Genomic DNA, 25,537 nt, shown 5'->3' on the forward strand with positions numbered 1-25,537 from the left:
TACAAGACCATCTGTCTATCCACTACTCCATAGATGCCTTCGAAGAGATGATTCTTTGTATTGTTGTTGATAGGGATAGTGAAGATGTTCTCATTGCTAAAGGGGCCCCTGAGCTGTGCAGTCCTAGGCTCTCGGACTCTGTAGGTACTGTGAGGTTTTCCAACTAACTAATGTGACCAGGCCTCCTTTATTCTCAGACCTAGACATTTGTTTTTCTTCTAGAACCTCTTGGCTGCTTTCCAGGTCTGCAAAAAATCGATAAGAAACCTCTACCGTAACCAAAACTTGTTAGGGAGCTGTGGCCATAGCCCATGAGTCAAAAAGACTGGGGCTCAAACTTGCCTAAGACATATTTAGTATCTGTGTGACCCTGCTCTAGTCACTTGACTTCTGAACCCATTTCCTCTTCCGTAGAATTGAGATTCATAATAAGGTCCTGTGAAAATGTAATGAGGTAATGTTTGTTAAATCACTAAATAAATGTGAATTGTTATTCAGCACAAGTTGTTTCTATAAAAGCAAAAGGTAGATTAGGAGCTCAATCTGCTGTAGGTTTTGTAGGGCCCAGGAAGCTCTGTGGCATGACAGAGGCTACATATTCCATCCCTTTGCCTTTGGAAAGCATCAGAGTTCGCTGGCAATTTGAAAATGTGGAAATTTCATTTGCAGTGCACACTGTGATCAAGATTTACCCTTCCCAGCCCTGACCAGATTGAGGTCCAGAGCACTCTGTTGCAGCCTGGGATGACCATACTTTTTTTTTGGGGGGGGGGGGGGGAAGCGGGAACATTCTGTTGGCAGCATAGATCTTGTGAACAGAAAGGTATATATGTGATTATTTGAAGAAGGACCGAATACTGATGACCAGAGATGGGTATTAGGAAAGGCTTCTCATAGAAGATGGCACATTCCAGTTAGTGATGACAGATCAATAGCTACATTCTTTGAGGTGCCAGCTTTTTGGTCACCAGTGTTAATCTCCCATATAGTGGTATTATTTATGAATGGTCCTATTCTTGCTAATAATGTGAACTGAAATCAACTGAAAGGTGGTCTTAACTATTAAAAAAACATGATAATGAAAAGCTCATGTTTTTCTGTTTTCATTCCAGGGAACCCCTAGACAAATTTATGTTTTCATAATGTATGCAACCATTGTCAGTCTGCCTAGAAAATATTCTGTAGTAATTTTTCTCTATTTACTGTTGTAATTAAAGTTTACAAAATAGTCTGGAGTTTTATCCAGTAGATACAAATTTAGCACTCAGTGTCTGAGTGTTGCATGTATGTATGTTTGTAAACAGATAAGCAGTCATATACGTAAGGAAAAATAAAATCCAGGCCTTGTCAGATGTTCCTTGCTTGAGAGAAGACTGTCTTTAAGGCAAAGGAAGAAAGGTTGTGTTAGTAGCTACCTGCCACCTATAAGGAGGCTGTTTTTATGGTGTGATTTACAGAATGTGAGCCACTCAGTTTTGTAAATACACCTACACAAATCCATGCTGGTAACATAGGATGAAGCTTTCATTGTTAACAGTTTATTTCAACCACCTTAATGTTTGTTTCCAATCCTTGTTTACTGCAGCAGAGATGTCAGCTTATTTGTAGGAGCTGCTTGGAACAAGAGTCATGGTGGATGTAGGAAAGTGGCCAATATTTACCCTGCTCTCACCTGAGGAGATTGCTTCTATTCGGAAAGCATGTGTCTTTGGCACATCGGCTAATGAAGCTATCTACGTTACCCATGATGATGAGGTAAGAATCTAGTCAAACATCTCGCTTACTTTGGGGATGTACTTCCCAATGTCATGAAACATGCATTCTGGAGACTGAAAGGGTAGGACTGACACATGTGAGAGTAAATTCCATTTTCAGTTTTGTTCAATGTTTACTGACTACCTACTGCGTGATAATAAAGGGGCTAAAGGGGGCAATTTTGAATTCATTCTTTCCTTGCTTCCAATTATTGCCTATGTTCAGTAATGTACATAATATTTGATAAGTAATGCTTTCAGCAGATTTTTTAAAATAAATATTATTACCTTTTTTTTCTCTACTTTTGAGAGCTGTGAATTAGTTATTATGCTGAGCTTGAATGATTCTTTATTTCCAGAATGGAGAGGGAATTTTTTTTATAGCCTTAAGCTTAAATGGCACAAAGACTAAAAAAGTTCTTTGTTTTCTAGGTGTTTGTATTTGGACTGAACTGTAGTAACTGTCTGGGGACTGGGGATAATCAGAGCACCATTGTCCCCAAAAAGCTAGAGGCATTATGTGGAAAGAAGATTAAGAGCCTTAGTTATGGAAGCGGGCCACATGTGCTTCTTAGCACCGAAGGTAAAATGGGAGGGGGACCCCAAACTTTGATAGTTTTTAAAGAATCATCAATTCTAAATTGAGGAAAGCAATTGCTTTTTCCAGTCATTGGTAACTCATTTGCATTGCCAATGAAGAAAAGGACAAGGGGAGGGATAATTTTTTAAACACTAGAAAATACAGCATCAGAGAGTCCAGCAAACTTTTGAAGGCACTGGCTTGCGTTCCTGGATTGCTTTTGCATTACTGCAACTAATTAACCTTAGCTGACTTGTCCTTTTCAGCCTAATTTTTCCATTTACTTATTTTTATTTTTACTAATATCTTTTGTTTTTACATCATTTCATTTTCCAAATATGTTTTTCCCCCAACTCTTACCCAAGAAGTCATCCCTTGTAACCAAGAAGTCATCCTTTGTAACAGAGAATGAAGAAAAGAGGTGGTGGGGAAGTAGTTCAGCAAAACCATCAAGTTTGGAAATATTTGGAACATTCCATACCTACAGTCTTTACCTCTGTGAAGGGAGGAAGCTTCATTCTCTTCACTCTTCTCCAAGGACAGGGATGGTCATTGTAATTATATAGAATTGTTTGGATTCTTCATTCTTTTCATAGACATCATCGTATGTATTTTTTTTTCTTGATTCTACTTGCTTTTTTCATCAGTACACATAAGTCTTCCCATGCTTTTATGAGTTCATCATTTTCATTGTTTAAAGCACAGTAATATTTCATTACATTTATGTACCACAGTTGATATAGCTATTCCCCAGTCAATGGACATTTGCCTTGTGTCCAGTTTTTCACTACTATAAAAAGTACAGCTATAAATGTTGTGGTGTATATGGTACTGAGGAGTTAATTAGGTGAGTCATCATATGGTCTGCCATGGCCATAAGTCTGGTAAGGTCAGAGCTCCTTTGTAACAAAGAGATATAATCAAGCAAAATAAAACCACACATTGGGTGTGTCTGAAAAGGTATGTCTCATTCTGTGCTCCAGTTCATCACCTTTCTGCCAAGATGGCAGGGCACGCTTTGTCATCAGTCGTCAGATATGCTTACTCATTGTAGTAGTTAGAGAGAAGTCTTTGAAAGCAGTTTTCTTCAGTGCTATTGCAGGGCTAGAGACTGGACCTGTTATTTTATCAGTATAGGATGAGAAATTCCCTTTACTAGAGTGCAGTCCCTTTTCCACAACTTACTCTTAGGGAGTTGCCTGGAACACTGAGAGATTAAGGGACCTACCCAGTATGATGGGTCATTGACTTGAACCCAGGTTTTTCTGACTTTAAAGACAGCTATTTATCCACTATGCCATGCTGTTTCTCTGCCTGTGATAGTATGATTCTCATTTAAATGATTTTCCTGATTTGGTCTCTTTATTCTGCATTAGTTTATTATACAAGTCTTCCTAGTTTTCTCTGAATATGTTACTTTGATTATTTCTTATTTTGTTGTTTAGTCATTTCAGTCAGTTGTAGCAGCAAGCACCCCAAGCGCGTCCTCAGGGTTTGCTGCCCATACAGGTTCTTGGATCTGCTTTGTTAAAGGAAAGCAACTCAAAATGGGTTAACAAGCTTACTTTAATCAGTCAGACATATATCGTTTACCTTGTTCAGGAGAAAAGGTCAGCACCCTGAACCTCAAACAGATATAATTATCAAGACAGAAACATCAAGTAGACAGATTTCCAAACGTCCAACCATTACATCCATACCCAGTCAACATCTGGGTTTCCACATTCTGGGTTTTTCAAAGCCGGGGGACTCTCAACAACGGCTTCCCAGAACTCAGATCAAATCACAGAACACTTCTCAAAGTGAGTCCCAAAACAAAGCTACACATCAGGGCTCATATAGCCTTCTCCTGGCTCAGAGAATGTAACAACCTTATTGACTCACTGGCCAATCAAGAAGTATCTACTGAAAAACAAGCCTCCCACCCCAGGCTTCAGGTGCACATTAGCCTAGGGGCAGGGAAGATCTTCAAATTTGCATTTCCATTACATCAGTTCTGACTCTTCATAACCCTATTTGGGGTTTTCTTGGCAAAGACAGTGGAGTGGTTTGCCATTTCCTTCTCCAGCTCATTGTACAGATAAGGAAACTGAGGCAAGTGACTTTCCCAGGGTCACACACCTAGTAAGTGTCTGAAGCCAGATTTGAATTCAGGAAGATGAGTCTTCCTGACTCTAGGCCATTTCTTATGGCATAATATTATTCCATTACATCTATATATCACAATTTGTTCATCCATTTCCCATTTGATGAGCATTTACTTGGTTTCCAGTTCTTTGTTGCAACAAAAAGCGCTGCTATAAAGATTTATATACATGTGGAACTGCCTCTGACCTTTTCAGGTATAAGCCTATTAGTGGTATTGCTGAGTCCAAGGGTATGCAGTTTAATGTCTTTTGGGGGTATAATTCTGGAATTTTTCAGGATGTCTGGGATCATGTCACAACAGATCTTAATAAATATTTGTTTATTCATTGGTTTTCTCTAGGGTTCTTCACCCCCTCCCTCCCTGCGAAACATTCTTTCATTCTTCACTGGATCTATTCTAAACTTTTCCTTTTTTCCCCTGCTTTATTGTGCTACCCCCTCTCCCAACCCCCAAGCCACACATATACACACATGCAGATGACCTGGCTGCCTCCTTTCTTGAGAATACTGAGGCTATCTTATTTGAACTTCCTTATTAACATAATATAACAAAACCAAACCAAAAAACTGTTCTTCCTCTTTCTTGCCCCAGCCAGTTACTTTCCAGTAGCACTCTGTAAAAGCATAGGTACATTTACTTAATTTCATTTACTCATTTCTTAAGCCCTTGCAGTCTGTTTTCTGCCCTAAATACTCCACTAAAGCACCTTTGTCAGATCACCAATAATCTCCTAATTGCTAAACCTAATGACTTTTACTTTTCATTTTCCTCTGAAATGAAGCTTTGATATTCCTGCTTGCCACTCTTGTTACAGGAGATTGTCTCCTCTCTTCGTTTCAGAAATACCAAACTCTCTTGGTTCTTCTACTTCTCTGACCACTCCTCTGTTTCTTTAACTGGCTTCTCATCCTATTCCTGATCCTTCAGTGTGAATGTTATCCAAGTGTCTGGGCTTGACCCTCTCCTCTTCTATCCATGTCTCCTGTCAATCAATAAACATTTATTAAGCACTTAACATATGCCATCCTGGAAATACAGAGAAAGGAAAAAGACAGTTCCTGCCCTTGAGGGGCTTACACTTTAATGGTAGCCTCACTCATAGAATTAGAGTTGAAAGGGAACCCAGAGGTTCTGTCTAGTTCAGGAGTTCATAACCTGCAGTTTATAAACTTGTTTTTAAAATTATAACAGCATTTCATTATAATTGGTTTCTTTTGCAATTGTATGTATTTTATTTAAAAACATGATTCTGGGAAGGGGTCCAATCGCTTTACCAGACTGTGGTCCGTGTCACAAAAAAGATTAAATCTCATCTAGTCCAACCCAAAACTGAACAAGAATCCCCTCTATAACATCTCTGACAAAGTGGTCATTATCCATCACGACCTTATTTCAACCTGTATATCACAGTAAAGAAGCAGCCCGTGTTACATTCATTAATGGCATCCAATAAATAAATTACCCTCCTCATTAAACTTCATGGTCAAATCTAGTAAACCTATTTGTGTTTCAGAGGATGACTATTACCCCAAAAAATCTATGGACTAGTGTTTTTGTAGTCTGTTGATATCGCTTTCCTTTGTCATAAGGAGAGCCCCATTGCTAGTGGAGGGTTTGTTGGGAAGCAGCTATAGTTGGATTGTTATTGTTTTTTTTAAGCACTAATAAAATGTATTTTCTTAAATATTGAGAAAGCCATTTTATAAGTAGAGAGGTGGTTTTGTTGGTATTAATTCAGAAGATCAGTTAATATTGAGTATCCTCTATTCAGCCAGCACAGTGCTAAATGCTTTAGGGAAATACAGCAAGAAGGTTGAAACATGGTTTCTGCCACAAAAAGTTTATGATCTAGTTTGGGAAGCAAATTAAGTGGCTAAAAAATATGATGATTCATGTTTTTTGTTTTTAAGCAATCGGGGTTAAGTAACTTGCTCAAGGTTACACGGCCAGTTATTTCTGGGTGTGATGCTGAGTGTCTGAGCCCGGGGTTTGATCTCCAGGTCATCCCAACGCTGGAGCCAGTGCTCTTACTCGCTGAGCCACCTGGCCTCCCCTAAGCAATTGGGGTTAAGTAACTTGCTCAAGGTTACATGGCCAGGTGTTTCTGGGTGGGTGCTAAGTGTCTGAGCCCAGGATTTGATCTCCAGGTCATCCTGACACTGAAACCAGTGCTCTTACTCGCTGTGCTACCTGGCTGCCCCGATGATTCATGTTTTACTATAAATTTATGTCATGGTAGAAGGGGAGACAATCATTGAGAGTAGAAGCTATCAGGTTAGCCTTTATGGAGGAGATGGTACTTTACCCATCCAGCTTTTTCATAGGTGATTTGTATAGTCAGCACTGAGAATGTCTTCACTTGAGGGAATCTGCTGGGTCATTAAAAAATATTCCTGAAAAAGTAAGTAGGCCAAACACCTACAACATGTGCTGTGACCCATAATATTAAAGATATTTAGCAGAATTTTACTGAAAAAGAAGTCTTTTTACTTCTGGAATCTTGAAAAAAATATTAATTGGTATGTATTGCTATATCTTACAATTAGAAATTCTTGTGCAAAAATCATACTGGATTCTTGAGCCAATACAGTAAAGGTACAGCAAGCCCACCCCATGATATTAAGCATAAGGATGAATTTGATAGACAATCTGAAAAGGCTTTCTTTTTTAAATAGAGCAAACCCGTTCTTCGTATTGGGAGTCTGCTTTTCCTCAGTATTGTCCTTTTTTCAATGCTAGATTTAGGTAATGGGCACTTATTAATCACTTACTGTGTGCTAAGAGGTAGGAATACAAATACAAACCAAAAGAAAGATATCCTAATAAGGGAACATAACACACAAAGGAGAGCTGAAGGAGGAGTAACCACATGAGCATGCACATTGTGGTGAAGTCTAGATCATTAGAACAGGATTTTTTTTAATCAAGTCCACAAGCAATTTATAAAGCTCCTACTATGTGCTATTCACTGTTTAGTGCTGGGGATACAAAAAGACAAAAAGTCCCTGCCCTTAAAGAGCTTATAGTCTAATGGGGGAAAGCAACATACAGCCAACTATGTACCAACAAGATCTATACAGGACAAATCGGAGGTATTCTCAGAGGGAAGGCACTAATATAACAAAGGTAGGGATGTACCAAGTACAGAAAGGCATCTGAGATGTGATCAGGAAAAAAAAAAAGCCAAATGTTAATAGTTCATCTTGAGAATATTTGCCATCAAATGCCCTTGTGGGGCTGTAACAAGGAAGGGAAGGAGAACTTGGCCCATAGATTAGAGGCTTTAATCTAGGAAGTAGGTCTATACTGGGGGGACCATTCTGGTGAAGAGCCAACTGCGAAAGGGTCCAGTTAGGGTGTAACTTACTCCTCTTATGCAGGACTCAGAACCCTCTGAATAATGGAGTTTGCCTGAGGATCAGTTTAATGGGGCTGCTAGGCTTAAGCAGTATCCCTGGCCTAAAAGAATACTCAAACTTGTTTGGGGAGGAGTCATTCTGTAGTAGATTGTCTGAATCTGATTAAGTCTAAGCTACAAGTGAGCTTGGAGACTCCTGAAGGTGGGCCAAAGAGGGGTACATTATGATTTGCTAATAGTATCTGATTTGCTAGTTCGGTAGTGAATGTTCGTGAAATGTTTGTGAAAATGTGCACTGGATTCTTTGGCAAAGCAAATGGTAAATATATAAGTGTAATCCATTCTCTAAAAGGGACTGTGGCCCTAAAAATAGCAAGATGACTTCTTGTGGAGGGAGCAGCCTTAAAAGAGTTCAGAGCAGGGAAAATGAGTCTTTTATTCCTTCTTTAGAAGGATTTTCTCTGTAAAACTAAAAGATAATGATTATTTCCCAAAGATCTTGGTGCTGTGTGTGTGTGTGTATTTGTCAAGATTACCATAGAACTTTGTATTCTAGAATCGCAAACTTGGAAGATACTTCAGAAGTCATCTAGTACCCATCATGAACCCTACCTACCACATCTCATTTCTGACCAGTAGTTATTTAGCTTCTGCTTGAATACCTCTAGTAATAAGAAACTCACTGTCTTTAAGTTAGTCTATATTCCATTTTTGAACTACTGTAATTATTAACAGCTTTTTCTTTTTTTGATCTAAAATTTGACTCCCTTTAACTCCCACCTGTTAATGCTGATTCTGCTTTTAGGAACCAGCTATAATTCTAATTTGATTTTAAGTTGATATCCTTTGATATATTTGGCCCAGTAGATAGAGATATCTGGCCATGGAGCAAGGAAGACCTGAGGTTAAAGTTCCACTGTTTATGTATTAGCTGTGTGATCTTGGTCAAGTCACTTAACTTCAAAACTACAACTAAATTGCAGACCAGGTTCCAGTCTGCAATAGTAGAGGGAGTTTCCTTGTCAAATAGTTTCTCATAGCAGTGAAGTCTCAGGTCCATTCCCAATCCCTCTTTTTGTCTCTCTCCCTGTCGTATTCCTATTAAGTTTTCTTTTCCTCAGGCCAAATATCCTAGCTCCCTCAATCAGTCCACTTATGGCATGGTTTCCATTCCCCTCACTATCCTGGTCTCCTCCTTTTGGATGGGCTTCAGCTTACTACTGTATAATATGAAATATAATTCCCAGAACTAGACATAATATTTTTATCTGAGGGCAGGGTATCAAGACGATTGTTGCTTGCTCTGGGCACTATACTTCTCTTAATTCAATCTAAGGTCACACAAAAAAAAGGGAGGTGTGTAGAGAGCTGGCCTTAGAGGCAAAGAAACATGGGTTTAATTTTTCCCTCTCACACATAATGACTGTGTGCCTATGAGCAAGTCACCTGAGCTCTCAATGTCCCAAGTAACTTTCTTCCATGATAATATGTGAATTATGTTCTGATCTGTATTGGTAGAAGATGGTTTCTTGTCAGAAGTTCCCTATATCAATAAAAATCACAGGTCCAGTCCAAACAAAACACATTAGCCTTTTTGGCTATTGTTTTGTGTGGGTGTGGATGCGTTTTTAGTGAACCACTTTTGAGATATGTTTCCTCATCTTGTACTTACACAGTTGATTTTTTGGATATGAGAGCAGGACTTTACATTTGTCCATAGCACATTAAGCCATAGCACATTACATCCATCAGAGAGACCTTCTTCAATTTCAGTTGATTATGAACCAACTCCATGGTCCAATTAGTTAGCTACTTCTGAAAATCAACTAATGATACTATTTTCTTTTTCTTTTCAGGGGGGAAGGCAGGGCAGTTGGGGTTTAGTGACTTGCCCAAGGTCACACAACTAGTTTTTGTGTTAAGTGTCTGAGGCCAGATTTGAACTTGGGTCCTCCTGACTCCAGGGTCGGTGCTCTATTCACTGTGCCACCTAGCTTCCCCGTGATACTATTTTCTAATCCATCTTTTTCACAGTATCCACGTGGACAGGATAAAAACACTTTGTAAAAATTCTTGTTGACCCATATATTAATATTTTACTGATCTACTTTTTTTTTTTTGGACAAGGTTATTAGTTATAAGGTTGTTCTGACATAATTCTTTTTAATGACCCAATCCTGGCTCTTAGAAAACATTTGTACATTATGAACTGGATAAGGTGATTATAAATATTCATGTTTCATACAGTTAGAGCCTAGAAGACATTAGAAGTCATGGAACCTCTATCCTCCACCCCAATTTTGCACAACAGGAAACTGGTCAGAGAGACTAATTGACTTGCTTAAATTCACATAGGTAGTAGATCAGAATTGAGACTTGGTCTTTTGATTTTAACTCCAATGTGCATTTTCTTGTACCTGTTTGTATTTTAAGAAACATGTTAAATTTTGGCAAATTAAATTTTTTGTACCTTTAACATTTCATATCAATATACCCTTCAGAAACAGAAGACATCAGGATTTGTGAGAATAGTCTTTTAGTTAAGGCTTTTTCCCCCCCTGCAATGTAACTTAGTGGAGCATAAGTGTGGATAAATAAGAGATGTGAAGGATGAAAGAGTAGAAATGTGAAAAGGTGGGTGTTGGTTGGGAGGAGAAGAGAGTCTCTCTTTTTTTCCATTTCATTTTGAGATTTTTGATGTATATGAACCTTTTATGTAGATGGAGTGGTTTATGCCTGGGGTCACAATGGATACAGCCAACTTGGGAATGGGACAACGAATCAAGGCATCGCTCCAATTCAAGTTTGTACCAATCTCTTGATCAAGCAAGTGATTGAAGTTGCTTGTGGTTCACATCATTCCATGGCCCTAGCAGCTGATGGAGAGGTAAGTGCCATGTGCTGTTGTTGTTATCATTATTATTACTACTAATAATATTTAAACAGTAAGAAAGACAACCTACACTGGCAAGCATAAACATTCAGTTCCTTCTCACATAAACACTTACTGTAATCATGTTTTTTTTTTCCTTTACTACAAGATACGTTATGATATCAGTAACACTGTATGGGTAGTGCTATAATTAGACTTATTCAATGCTTTGCTTTTGGCTGAGAAGATATTGTATTGCTATTACGGTATGGCATGAAATAATTTGTCAGCTGTTTTTCAGTCCTTTTTACAAATTCTCATTTTACTAATAAATAAAACTGCGTATTTGCTTTTGTGGAGGCTTTGATGTTTGTGGCAACTGTTGTGTCTAGCCTAAGAAAACATAAGAATCATAATAATGCAGAAGAATAATAAATTAAATTTTTACAATATATAGTAGTATAATAGCTCATTTTCACATAGAGAGTTTGATTCTTACAAAGTACTTTTTAAAAATCCTAATTAGGGCCTTGTGCCAATCAGTCAGTAAGCAGTTATTAAGCACTTGCTGTATGCCAGCCACTCTGCCAAGCTCTGGGGAGACAAAAAGAAAAAACAGTTCCTGCCCTCAAGAAGCTTACATTCTAATGGTAGAGACAGTGTATACATAAATAGGTAGGTAGTTCTGCTATGTTGCTCGTTTTTAAAATACGAATTTGTTCCAAGGCTATTGATATATTAGGGAACAATTTGAACATAGTGTGAGTTTTGCATTTGCTGTGTGCATCTGTGAGAGTGTAGAAAACGGCACTGCTTCATAATGACTGATAAGCTACAACCCCCTTGATGCAAACTTCAGCTCTTTTTGAAGTTAGAGTGTCATGTATCATATGTCTTTTAGTGCAGTAGGAGCTGTGGGTGGAGGAAGGCTAGTCTGAGTCCACACACACCTTCATGATGGCCTCAGCCCCAGCCCCCATAGCTTTGGCCCCTGTGGGAACTGGGGTGCAAGAAGAGCAACAACGCAAGTCTGTGGACCCTACCATTATGTATAATATTATTTATGCATTTCTTAATCATTTGAGGCGTATCAAACTATGCACCTGTTACTAGGTTCCTGCATTTTTGTGTGTGTCGCTGGTGACATTAGAGTGTTGTGCTTCTAGCCCCATTTTTCCTAGGAGCCTTCTGGGTTTTGTTGCACGCTTTGCAGAGGGCAGTGGTTTGTAGGGACACACAAGCCACATTGTAGCAGAAGGGACTTGAACATGCAAGATAAGCAAAGTGGATGGGGAGTAATCTGAGAGAGGAAAGCACTGCTGTATTGTCTTATTTCAGATAGAGTGCTAAAGTTCAGTAGGGCTAGTGACTTGTCTGAGGTCACAAAACCGCAAATAATAGAGCCACAGAGCTCAGTTTTTTGAAGCAACTTCCCAGTCTCAGTTGTTTTGTGAGTCTCTTGGTTTAGGCAACCAAGACACCCACACTACCATTGATATATGTAGTCTCTATTGGGAGTAAGCTTCAGAGAAGTGTGTAGTGCTTTATGTGGAGGACAGGAAAGTAAATGCATATGAGGCAGTCATGCCAGGAGAGACTCAGCTTTATTTCTCTATCAAAGATGAGACTTTTACGTATTTCAGTACTTGATTGGACCTTGGATGTCATTAATGGTGTCCTCTCCAGTGATGCAGATTGGAATGCATCCATGTGTGCCCTGCTTGCACAGCTCTTATTCCTGCCCTCCCTTATGTCCTCCCACATCAGGAGATCTCCCCAACGTGCTGGGTAGATTATAGGGTTGTAAATCTAAAGCTGGAAGGGATACAAGAAGCCATTTAGTCTAGCTTCTCATTTTACAGTTGAGGAAACTGAGGCACACAAAGATTGGACCTCCGTTTCAAAAATTGAACTGCTTGGGTTTATTTTATTCATGTCTATAAAGTTAATGGGATGGTTGTATAGGCTCTTAACTGTGATGCATGGCATACTATTTGTCCTGGGCCAGTTTCTGCCTTAAGTCAAAGAAGCATGGACTGAACACAAAAAAAGAGTGTATTTACTAAAATCTATGAGACCCAGAACTAGTCATTTCATTGTGCTTATTTCTTCTGGCAGAGTGTACAGGGAGTGGCCTTTTCACTTCGTGTTGTGCTAGGGATAGCGATCCTTTCCTTTTGCTTCTTTTGCCAATACTGCCCATACCATTTTTCCAAGTCCAGTTATGTTCTTCCTTGTCAATGTTGTAGGGAGGATGCATGCATGCACGTGTGTGTGTGTGTGTGTGTGTGTGTGTGTGTGTGTGTGAGACAGAGAGAGACAGAGAAAACATGAAAAAAAAAGTATAGTATTTTTCCCCCAATAATCAAACATAAAGACTGCTTGTTTTTTTTTTTAAAGTCTTACCTACATTCTACTTGGATAACATTGGACTTTATTTTATTCAGCAATAATATGTAAAACTCGAATTGCAATGCAAGAAGTTATTGCAGCAATGATCTAATGAGATACTGTCACAACACTGGATAGTGGTCAGACTTCAGCAACCTCAGCCATCTGAGCAACAGCTAGCACCCAAAAGTAAGCCTCTATAAAGAAGGAAGATAGTTGTCCTCAAGCATGGCCATGTCATAGAAGATGAGTCTAGTTACCTTCAGGTTAAGGTTGCTAAATACTGGACACCTGGTTCTTCCCCAGCAAACATTGTTATTTGGAGGTCATAGGAGGCAGCAGATGATACTACTTGCTGTGGTCATGCCAGCAGCAGTGAGAGGTGCCAGCTGTCTGGCAGCAAGGGATGACACAAAATGAACTAAAACTAGAAAAACAGTCACAATTTTGAGGAGAAACAACTCAATCACTGGGAGTCATGACATGAGTTTTTTTAGTAAGTAAGTGTAGATCAGTTAACAATGGAAACATTGAGGGTGGAGAAACGTCTAAGAAAAGACAATGTGGGTAGACATCTTAAGTGTGTTTGGTTTCTGAAAATCCCTACATTGATATGATAGGGAAGTCAGTCAACAAGGCATGTGCACTTGTTCTGGGCTAGGCACTAGGAATATAGACAAGCACAACCCCTGCTCTTAAGAGCTTGCTGTCTATAGGGGAAGACAAGACATATACATTAAAATGTACACAAATTTTGTTTTTCCTCACTAATTTGGTATTGTGCTTCAGTTTTCTGGTCTACTGTTACTAATATATATCAGACCTCACTTCTTAAAAAAAAGTTTTTATTGCCGTTTTCTGTTTGTCACATCACCATAGTTATCTCAAATATCTCTCCTTCTTCTGAAGAGACATCCCATATAACAAATAGTATCTTTTTTTTTTTTACCAGATCTCTTTTAACCCTCTTTCAAAAGGGTAAACTTAAAAAAAAAAAAAAAGTAAGGCCAGTGCTTTCTTTAATGATTGGCAGTATGGTTATAGGAAAAATTTTGAGCAATCTTGATTGTGGTATCTGTTAGAGACAAATTCTATGAGATAATTCGCTGGGCAAATGATAACCGGCCTCTCCTCTCCAATTTTCACCTCCAGAGGATGTATTGGCCTTAACACAACCCAGAGTATGTGGGTTTGGATCACAGAGTCCTGAACATTAGGGTGAAATATAATAGGAGTACTGTGTGCATCCGGGGCTTGAATCCCTAAGATGGAGGCCAGGGAGTAGTCTGATCCAACTTTGAGAGTTAATCCTAGTATAGAACAATCATAGAATTTTAGAACATTAGAAGTATTAGCCACTAAGATGGGCCTAGAGTAGTTCTGAGGTTTCTAGGGTAAAGTCACATAGAAGAATTTAACCCCCAGATCAACTGTACTGATTTTAGGAGGTAGGGGCACCCAAGGGTAGGTTTGACATAGAGCCTAAACTAACCATTAATTTGGAGCCTTAGCCTTCAGGGAAATTTCAGAGTGAGATGAGTTCTCTATGGCTTTAGTTTCACTAAGAACTCCTTTCATCAAGCATAATTTAAAGACTACTTCATATTTGAAATTACCATTCTTTCTAGGCTTCTGGGGTTTTTTTTAAGTTATTATTTTCTGTTCATTGTAAAGTTAAAACAAAATTCCTTGCATTTGGATATTCTAAATTAGAATGTTTTCTCAGAGCTCAGACTCTTACCTCATTTTCTCTTTATTTTCCCTTTGGGACAGGTTTATGCTTGGGGTTATAATAACTGTGGTCAAGTGGGGTCTGGATCTACAGCAAATCAACCAACTCCTAGGAAGGTCACAAATTGTTTACACATAAAGAGAGTTGTAAGCATAGCATGTGGCCAAACCTCTTCTATGGCTGTATTGGACAATGGTGAGGTGAGATCTTCTGCCTTTTATATTTTTTAATTTCCCCTCAGGAATATAAGTTGAGAGGACCCCTCTTCATGCAATTAATAAGCTGGTTGTATGGATGGCAAAGCACTGACTTATTTTCATAATTTAACTACCCAGAGGGAAGCACTTCCAGACAATAGCTTCAACCTAGGGGGGATGTTTTCTATTCAATGTGAAATTTCTAAATTTCAAGTTTAGTTCAAGAAAAATCAATTTGATTTGATACAGATATTCATTCCCATGAGTTTAAATGATTTTTCTTTTGGGGTAAAATCCAAATACCGTGTTTCCCCGATAATAAGACCTATCCCGAAAATAAGCCCTCCCCTTACTGTGTAAGATTCCTCGAAAATAAGCCCTCCCCCGAAAATAAGCCCTATTGAGATTGCTACTGTAGTGAAGGTGATCCCCTGTGCTACACGCTACATTACGGTACCCTCTGTATGCACCGTCCCCCTTCCCCCCCGGTGAAACGCACGCTGCACTCCGAGCTGCATCCAATCAGAGCTGCAGCAGTGAGCGCATCATCCTGTTCTTCCCCAGTGATTTGCTTGCTGGCGCCATTGAGAACAGTGCCGCGGAGGAGAGCTGAGGCAGGACAACATAAGCCCTCCCCTGAAAATAAGCCCTCTGGTGTTTTTCTTTCCAAAAAAAAATTAATAAGACAGTGTCTTATTATTGGGGAAACATGGTAGATAAGGTCTGAAACTTAAGGGTATGTTGAATTTGTATCTGTGCTTTTTAAGTGGAATGAGTATAAAGCTTTTCAATATTCCTTACTGAGTTCAAACATATTGGTTAAGACTTTTCTGTCAACATTAGAGTACCTTTCTAGAGCTCTACTTAGTTGTATTTTTTTTGTTTGTTTTTTGGAGAGGCGAAGGTAGGGCAGTTGGGGTTAAGTGACTTGCCCAAGGTCACACAGCTAGTAAGTGTTAAGTGTGTGAGGCCAGATTTGAACTCAGGTTCTTCTGACTCCAGGGCTGGTGCTCTATTCACTGCACCACCTAGCTGTCCCTACTTGGTTGTATTTAGTAAATATGTAGTAGAAGACAGTTGCAAAAATACTTTTGTGTCCCATTATTGCTGGTTTATTTTTATAAAATCTCAGTCTATTGGGGCCAGTTCTCTCTCTTTTGATATATACATACGTACACACACACGTATGTATGTGTGTATATGTATATATATTCTATTACATACATGTATATATATTTTATATCTAAATATTGAGAGAGAATTTTAACGGATCCGTTACTTTCTGTTTTTCATAATTACCTCTGAGTTTATTACCTCTTATTATAGAATCACAGAATTTTAGGTGGGAAGGGACTTCAGTGGGCATATGGTCCATTTCATACCCCAAAGAAATCCCCACTGTAACAAGCTGGGGAAATTGATATCCATTGTCCCCTCTTCCCCCTTCTTTCCAAGACAGCTCATCCCACTTTTGAATAGCTCCAATTGTTAAAAAGTCTTTCTTGGCATTAAACCTAAATTTGCCTCTTAGAAACTTTGACCCATTGCTCTTGGTTATAATCTCTGTGACCAAATAGAGTATGTCTCTTATATTTTCCTATAACAGCTTTTCAAATAATTGAAGACAGATATTAGGTTTTTCTCCATACCTTTATCTGACTCTTTTCTTCTTCAATTTACATTTCTCTCCTCCATTCCTTCAACCAGTATTTTTATGATATGGGACTGAAGACCCTTTACCATGTGGGTTACCATCTCCCATAGCTTCCTAGTTTATCAAGGTCTTTCTTAAAATCATGTCCAGAACTAAGCACAGTCCTGTAGATATTGACCAAACAAAGTTGAGTACAGAAGATTATCACTCTCTTAGTTCTAGAAGCTTGTCCTATCATGAAGGAGCCCATTATTCAGTCTGATGGAATGGTTTTTAGGTGATACTTAATTGATCTGTAAACGCTTCTTATTCAGGTATCAGTAAGTAAAAATGTTCATGACTTCAGTATGGAAGAGGCAGACCAGTATAGTGGATACAGGGCTGGCCTCATAATTGGGCACACCCAAGTTCAAAGCCTGCCTCTGACATATATTGGCTACAATTGTAATCACAAGCAAGTCACTCTCAGTGCTCTCAGGGAACTCATTAAGACTAAGCTTCAATGTGGTTTCAGTTTGCATTGGTGCATAAGATGGAAGGAGTTTTGTCTCTAAGAGCCCCTTATAGCAAAGACCTCACAAAACTGTATCCAGGGGAAAAAAATAATGCTCTTATTTGGTGTTTTTTTGAAAAATAAATTCAGTCCTGATAACTTCACAATTTGGGATGAGAGAAGTGACTAAGGAATAGATTACAGATCTTTCTTTGAATTGGTTTACAATTTCAGCTGTTTGGTCTAAAAGAAAAATCCTTCTGCCTGGAAATCACTTTATCTCTAGAAGAAACAGAAGTGATTACACCAAAATGAAAATTCAATGCTTCTTTCTTCTTTACCCCATAAGAATGCTGAGCTCTATGGGGCATCTAAGTGGTGCACTGGCCCTAAAGTCAGGAGGACCTGAGTTCAAATCCGGCCTCAGACACTTGACACACTTACTAGCTGTGTGACCTTGGGCAAGTCACTTAACCCCAATTGCCCTGCCTTCCCCCCTGCAAAAAGCAAAAAAAAATAAAATAAAGAATACTGAGTTCTATAACTATTAAGTTTTATTTCATGTACTCTTTGAATAAGTTTCATATTTCTTATACTGTGACCATGAACAAAATACTTGTTTAAATAATAAGAGAGGGTGGGTAAAATGAGGTTTGAAAATGGGTGGAGACAGTGGCTCTGAGTACTACCGTGTTTCCCCGATAATAAGACACTGTCTTATTAATTTTTTTTTTTGAAAGAAAAACACCAGAGGACTTATGTTGTCCTGCCTCAGCTCTCCTCCGCGGCACTGCTCTCAATGGCGCCAGCAAGCAAATCACTGGGGAAGAACAGGATGATGCACTCACTGCTGCAGCTCTGATTGGATGCAGCTCAGAGCGCAGCATGCATTTCACCCGGGGGGGTGGGGGGACGGTGCATACAGAGGGTACCGTAATGTAGCGTGTAGCGCAGGGGATCACCTTCACTACAGTAGCAACCTCAATAGGGCTTATTTTCGGGGGAGGGCTTATTTTCGGGATAGGTCTTATTATCGGGGAAACATGGTATAATTGGCTTGTTTGTGATAGGAAGGGCTTCAGAGACCATCTTCAACAGAAAAGCTAGAGTAGGATCTGGAGAAGCTGGTCTTAGGGAAGGAAATGCAGAGATTGGAATAAGCATTTATTAGTACCTACTATATGCCAGATGCTATACTTAACCTCATTTGATCCTCACAACCACCCTGGGAGGTGCCACTATTATTCCTATTTTACAGTTGAGGAAACAGAGGCAGACAGAGGTTAAGTGATTTGACTACAGTCAGCTAGTAAGTGACTGTAGCCAGATTTGAATTCAGGTCTTCCTGACTCCAGGCCCAACCCTTTCTCCACTGTGCCATCAGTTGCCTCCAGGAAGGTCTGAGTTCTTTTGTCTAGAAACGGATCAACTAGACAACTCTATAATGTAGGCGGCAGTGAAATAGTGTCTTGAATGTTTGGTGGGTAAACCAACTCTGATTTGGATTTAGACATATTACTTTTGATTTATTTTATTTAACCAGCAACTTAAACCTGTTGTCTTTCTCTTCTCCATAAGGTGTATGGCTGGGGTTACAACGGCAATGGTCAGTTAGGCCTGGGAAATAATGGCAATCAGCTGACCCCCTGTAGAGTGGCAGCTTTACACAGTGTGTGTGTTCTTCAGGTAAGTATTTTTAAAATCTCAGCTAGGTAACTGAAATAGAATACATTTTAAATAGAAATATTTTTAGAATCGTCATTCAGTCACATTTTTTTCAAAAGCTCTCTGATTCTTTGCCTTCCAAATTTAGTACATTATTTTCCCAAGGTTCAAACAGTCAGAAGGAGCACAATGATGCCAGTGTAGTGGTCGAGGCTGATAGACAACCCATTTAAAAGTTCAGTAGTACTAAAGCTTTTTTTTTTTCTCCCTAGTGCTTACTGGCTATTGTTGTTCATTAGCTTTAAGCACCAGAGAATGGTGGTTCAATTCCTATGGCGGATGGATGTTTTGCAGTAAACTGGCTGAAATTTTTAAGTAGATAGTTTCCTCCCCTTCGCCCCGCCCCCCAGTCCCACCTTTCTGTTTTCCTGTATATGGTAACCCTTTAAATTTACTTGCAGATTGTCTGCGGCTATGCACACACGCTAGCACTAACAGATGAGGGCTTGCTGTATGCCTGGGGAGCTAACACTTATGGGCAGCTAGGAACTGGCAATAAAAGTAACCTGCTAAGCCCAGCACAGATCATGGTGGAAAAAGAAAGGTAATGTTGCAGTAACTAATATGTTTTTGGACTGTGTGTGCATTGTGAACTTGTGTGCTAGAGGTATGTGTATTTTCTTTTTTGATCTGTTTGCATCATATTTGGGCCTTGTGACTAATGTATTTGTTGGGATCCTCCTTGACTTTGAGCAAAAGAGGATCTGTGTCAGCCAAGGCGATCTTGGATATGAGTGCCTCTAAAACTTTTTTGAAAGTTATCAGCATATGTCACTGGATTTTATAAAGTTCTTAGGTTTTAGAAACATAAATTAGAAACATATGTTCTTATAACAAGTATCTGGAGTTAAAAGAAAATAGATTTAGGTTCAAATGTTTGCCAGCAATGATTCTGATTGAAAAATACAACATTTGAAGGAATTTGAAAAAGACTCAAATCCATTCTGCAATAGATAAGGACACTAAGAGTCTTCAGCTACTTGGAAAATTGTTACAAAATTACAAACTCTTTAGTCAGAGAAATGTAATATATACATTTTTATATTTAAATGTAATCAGAGAAATTTAAAGTAGCTTTGCTATACTATCTTATACCTATTAAATTGGAGAAGAGGGTTAAAAATGGTAGAAATCAGGGCCAGCCTGTCCAGTGGAGAATTAGGCATGTTATTAACACTACTTTTGGAACTGAGTTGGCACACTCCTCTTTGGAAAGAAATATGGCATTATATGATAAAAGCTCTAAAACTCTTCATGCCCTGTGATCCTAGTGATTTCTGCTACTCAAACTGTGTGCTAAGGATGCAGTTAACAGAGAGGGAAGAATTATTCATCTGTTCAAAAATGCTAATGTAAATATTGTTTGTAGTAGCAAAAAAATTGGAAATAATGCATGCCTTTGACAATTGGGAATGGCTAAACAAATTGCAATATAAGAATATAATAAAATATTAATATATCATAAGCAATGACAATTATGAAGAATACAGATAAACATGGAAAAAATACATGAATTGATATAAGAACAAAGAAAGCACTGGCTTCAACTATTGCAATGATCAGCAACAAAACCCTGAAAAATAGACTCAAGCAGGATTTTTTTTTACTGTTCTGTTAAAGTTAATATATACATCTCTCCCTCCCACCCCTGCCCCTCTTTTTTAATGTGTTTACCCCATTCAAAAGAGAAGGAAAGTAGGGACTATTTCCATCTGGCAATCCAAAATGAAATACAGACTTTTCTTTCAGTCAAACGGTATAATATCTTAATATGTGCTTTCAGCACTGGATTTCATTTACCTCTCTAAATAAATATGTAGTTCTTGTTTAATGGGGATTATTATCTTCTTTGCTACATCATTGTGTATTTGAGATATCTTGAGGTTTTGGCTTTATGACTTGGCTTAGAATGAACATTTTAAAATTAATGATTTTGGCTTTTATCTTTGCTGGATATTGATGGTGGATTTTTAGAGCATGTGGGCATGTTTCTTTTTTTAAGAACTGAAAGTTCACTAAGCAGACAATCACCCTGACCAATACTTACCAGCCAAATGAACTGTTTGCCCTCTCTGATGGGAGAACTTGCTTTATGTTGAATACACTGCTCTACTGATATATAATATATAAGGCTCAGAATAATGTCTGCTAAGTCATGGTTGCTGTGTTCTTATCTCATTTGGGGGGTTTCTCTGCACCTTCCTTCTAGCCAATTTTTCAAAAAATAACATTGAACACAATTATTTATTTTTCACTTAAACTATCCCAAAACAGGGTTGGGGGGAAGAGGAGAGAAATATTTCTTTGCTAAGCCTGTGCACTGATTCATTTGATGCTTGAAATTGTATCTGCACGTAGCCTATTTTTTGACCTACGTATTCCAGGCATGAACTTGAGTACCTTGCATGGTGTTTTGGGCTTCCAAGGAAAATGAGTTATGTGTTTTTCTCTTGGTACCTCTTTAGGGTGGTAGAGATCGCAGCCTGTCATTCTGCCCACACCTCTGCTGCCAAGACCCAGGGTGGCCATGTGTATATGTGGGGCCAGTGTCGAGGTCAGTCAGTGATTCTTCCTCATCTCACCCACTTCTCCTGCACAGATGATGTGTTTGCCTGCTTTGCCACTCCTGCTGTGACATGGCGCCTTCTCTCTGTAGGTGAGATAAACTCAAGAATACATTATGGGGGAATAGTGCTAATTGCTTTGAAGAGGTTTCTCTTATAGGGCTTCTGTATCCTCGTGTGTGTGTGTGTGTGTGTGTGTGTGTTTTAATAAAAAATGCGTTCAGTTCTTTTTGTTGTTTTTGGCATCTTTAGGTGCCTTACAAAACAAATTTGTGTAACAAGCACTGTTCATACCATGTGGAATATTCCCTTGAGTTTATAATTTTTAAAGTTCTTTTTATATTACACTTTACATTTTGGTCAGGAAGATATGAGAACATGAATTAGATTGACAGTGGGGATGTGAAAGAAACTGAGGAGATAGGATCACTGAGACTTGAAAATTAACTAGATTTGGGAAATGAGACAGAAAGAATGCTCTGTCAAAGGTGACTCTGAGGTTTTAAGTCTGAGTACCTTTGTACCACTTATAAGAATTCACATTTGTGTTTTGGCAGGGTGGACATTTAGTCTTGAATTGAAAGTCTTAACCACATCTAGCTGACTGGGACCAGATCAGTGAGGAAGGAAGAAGAATTCTTGTTGACATTTGAGCCAAGGGCTTGTTTATACCATTTCTGGCCTGAACTCTGTTTGCAAGGGACTATTCCACAGCCTTGTTTTGTTCTGAAATAATTATCCAGTGCTTTCAAATATAGGACCAGAATTTGGACTTTACAGATGTTTGTATTAATAAGTACCTAATATAATATAATAATATAGATACTTATAGATGTTTGTATTAATAAGTACCTAATATAATAAAATAATATAATACATACTTATCTAAAATATATGAAAGAATTTGGAAGCAGTCTTTGCTATCCTAGAGAACCAAGTGGAGCTCTCCATTGTGCTGATCTGTTCCTGAACAATGATTAGTAAATAAAGTAGTTTTGAGATTATACATTATACATAATTATACATTATGTGGTTGGCTTATCCTCTACAGAGCATGAAGACTTTCTAACAGTTGCAGAGTCCTTGAAGAAAGAGTTTGATAGCCCAGACACTGCAGATCTGAAGTTCCGAGTGGATGGAAAATACATTTATGTCCATAAAGCTGTTTTAAAAATCCGGTATGGTCATTGAGCTTTAGCAAGTGAATAACTGTATTGCAGAATTGTTTATTGTATTTTTTTTTTCTATTTCAGGGTTTAGGTCTTCTTTTGAGAGTATTGGTATCCAACCATAGTGCAGTTTTGCCCTTAAAAATTTTTTTTAATTGTTGATACCTTTTGTTTTGACATTATAATGGTTTCTGGAAACCTTCCCTCTTTTCCACCCCTTTTCCATCGAATCCTTCCTTTTAACAAAGCAAAACAGTTAAGCAAAAGCATCCTCTATAGTAACCACATTTGACAATGTATACAACATTCTTCCCTAAGAGAGGTGGTATGAATTTTGCCCATGTATACTAAATACAAATAAAATTTTACTTTTTACTAACTTAGAGGTAGGGTGATATTGTGTGTACATTTTATGTCTAGGGTGATTTTCTCTATGGCGTCACAGAATCATAAGAATTGTTCTTGTGTTTGGGGAAGAAATCTGTTTGCAGGGCTGTCCTTTAGATTTAAGGGAACAAGAAAAGAAAGCCATTGTTCCAGTGAATTAGTAGCCTTAAAAGAGGGAGTGAAGAGCACAAGGTGCTAGTTGGAGGAAATAAACTGAGAAAAATAGAGAACCTCAGTAATTCCTTTCTTAGAAAGCTGTTGCAGTTGGACTTTTCAGATGAAATATTTTTGTGTTTAACTCTAGCCATCCTTTTTATTTTAATTTTTTTTAAAGAATAGAATAGTGGGGGCGGATAGCTGGCACAGTGAATAGAGCACCAGCCCTGGAGTCAGGAGGACCTGAGTTCAAATCTGATCTCAGACACTTAACACTTACTAGCCATGTGACCTTGGGCAAGTCACTGAACCCCAATTGCCCTGCCTTCTCCCTCCAAAAAAAAAAAGGAATAGAATTGTTTCAGTTTAAGCCCTCATGGAAACATTAAAATACTAAAGTAGTGTAGTGAGTGTGAATGATTGAGCACTCTTCCCACTGACAAAGATACCAACTCTTCTGTTTTGTGACTGAAACAGTTCTTCACTAAGTGACCAATCTTGTGTTTTTGTCTTTCTTTCAGAGGAGGGAAGGCAGGGCAGTTGGGGTTAAGTAACTTGCCCAAGGTCACACGGTTAGTGATTGTTGAGCATCTGAGACCAGATTTGAACTCAGGTCCTCCTGACTCCAGGGCCGGTGCTCTATTCACTACACCACCTAACTACCCCTAAAAATACTGGGTGTTTTGGGTTTTTTTTGGAGGGGAGAAGGCAAGGCAGTTGGGGTTAAGTGACTTGCCCAAGGTCACCCAGCCAATAAGTGTGTCAAGTGTCTGAGGCCAAATTTGAATGTGACCAACCTTTTGTTGATGAGCCTCTCTGAACTTTGCTTAAATAAGAGATGTAGTTTGTTGCTAGAATGTATCTGAAGCCTTTCTGCTTAGCGCTAGGACCCTCTAGAATTGAGACATCCCCCTTAGACTCAATGTCTCTATACGTTACTGAAGCATTCAAGAAAGCATCTAATGAAATATCTGGTAAATATACCATCAGAATTGCTGAGATGCTGAATATGCTCCTTTTTTTTTTTTTTTGAAGCAGTGGGTGATTATGGATCTTAAACATTGCATATATTGTCAAACTCACTTCATGTGTTGGTTAGTGTTGCTGAACTGTCTTTGAACTTTCTTTTTTTATTTATCACAAGTGCTGGTTCACTGAGTAAGGAAGGGAGGGGATACATTCAGAAATTAAGGTAATGAAAAATAAAATATTGAAATAATTTTTAAAATGATTTTATTTCAAAAGTGATTTTTTTTTTTACAAAAAGAGTCATCTTTTGCTTTTCTTTAAATACGCATCTTTGAGTAGTTAAAATATTTCACAAAAAAGCAAGAGAGAGGCTGGTAAGGCGAAGAAATTCAGTGTTCAATTGGTAGTGACTTTTAATTCAAGACTGACCAAAAATGAATCTAGACTCTGGGAAAAATTTATGTCAGAAAAATGTTTAACTATCTAAAATCCAACCCATAAAAAGCCTTGTAAGATCACAGTTATTGTATAACTTCAAATGTCGCTACAATATGAATAATTACTTGATTCACCAATTCAACAACGTGTAGTTCAAATGCTTTGAACTTCCCATTTTCATTTCAATAGTTATATAGTATTAGTTTACATTTCTGTAGCACCTGAGCATCTCCAAAGGTCTTTCTTCTTTACAGCCTGTGAGGTAAATAATGCTGCAAATATTCTCCCTGTGTGGCACAGTGGATAGAAAGTAGACTTTGTGGTCAGGAAGAACTGGGTTCCAGTCCCACCTCTCACACCTAGTGACTGTGTGACCCTCTGTGTTCTAGGTACCTCTTTAGACAAAAGTACATAGCAGGTACTAATTTTCATTGGTTGAGAGTTTTCTCATTGGGAGGATTCTGTACCAAGGAAATCATAGATCAAAAAAAAATCTACTACAGATGATTAAAATGAGACTCTTAAAAGTGGTCACGTGCTCACAAACCCCCAGCTAGGAAAGGGTCTAAAGGCAGGATTCCAACCCAGGTTTCCTGAGTCTAAGTTGAGTAGTCTATATATTATGCCATGCTGCCTCCCTTTTAAAAGAAGACATTGGGGATTGGTTAAATGAGGACATTGGTGTTACATTCTCCTAGGCCACAATCCCAGTAAAGTTTAGCAGAAGGCATGTTTGCCAAAAAATAAATTATGTGTGCCTGCCTGTCAGTATGTACATAATGGAATAGGTGTAATATCTGTATCTAAAATGCTTACAAGGAAAATAATCTTTGTTTACAAGCAGATCAATGAAAAGGCATTTTAAGTGCTGTGTGCCAGGCATTATGCTATAAGTATTGGGGATACAAATATTTTTAAAATGAGATAATACCTGCTTTCATGAAGCTTA

The 25,537-nt window shown here is 38.5% G+C and overlaps 1 protein-coding gene across 6 annotated transcripts in view; it reads left to right on the forward strand.

The window, feature by feature from the left end:
- The window catches only part of LOC138142573 (RCC1 and BTB domain-containing protein 1), a 62,517-nt gene that overhangs the window by 19,280 nt on the left and 17,700 nt on the right, over positions 1-25,537 (forward strand). For 4 of the 6 annotated variants that reach the window (XM_069063630.1, XM_069063628.1, XM_069063624.1 and 1 more), the window contains 8 exons: positions 1,586-1,755; positions 2,187-2,337; positions 10,562-10,728; positions 14,878-15,036; positions 18,759-18,866; positions 19,307-19,449; positions 21,371-21,561; positions 22,521-22,647. In XM_069063630.1, coding sequence (XP_068919731.1) covers positions 1,630-1,755; positions 2,187-2,337; positions 10,562-10,728; positions 14,878-15,036; positions 18,759-18,866; positions 19,307-19,449; positions 21,371-21,561; positions 22,521-22,647 — 1,172 coding nt within the window. In that variant the 5' untranslated portion in view covers positions 1,586-1,629. The remainder of the gene's footprint in view (positions 1-1,585; positions 1,756-2,186; positions 2,338-10,561; positions 10,729-14,877; positions 15,037-18,758; positions 18,867-19,306; positions 19,450-21,370; positions 21,562-22,520; positions 22,648-25,537) is intronic. The other 2 variants (XM_069063626.1, XM_069063629.1) reach the window with 1 other exon arrangement.

This window comes from Petaurus breviceps, unplaced genomic scaffold, assembly GCF_028583685.1.
Source record: "Petaurus breviceps papuanus isolate PSGF00001 unplaced genomic scaffold, PetGlider_PUasm1.0 90594, whole genome shotgun sequence".
In the NCBI taxonomy this organism is placed as follows: domain Eukaryota; kingdom Metazoa; phylum Chordata; class Mammalia; order Diprotodontia; family Petauridae; genus Petaurus; species Petaurus breviceps.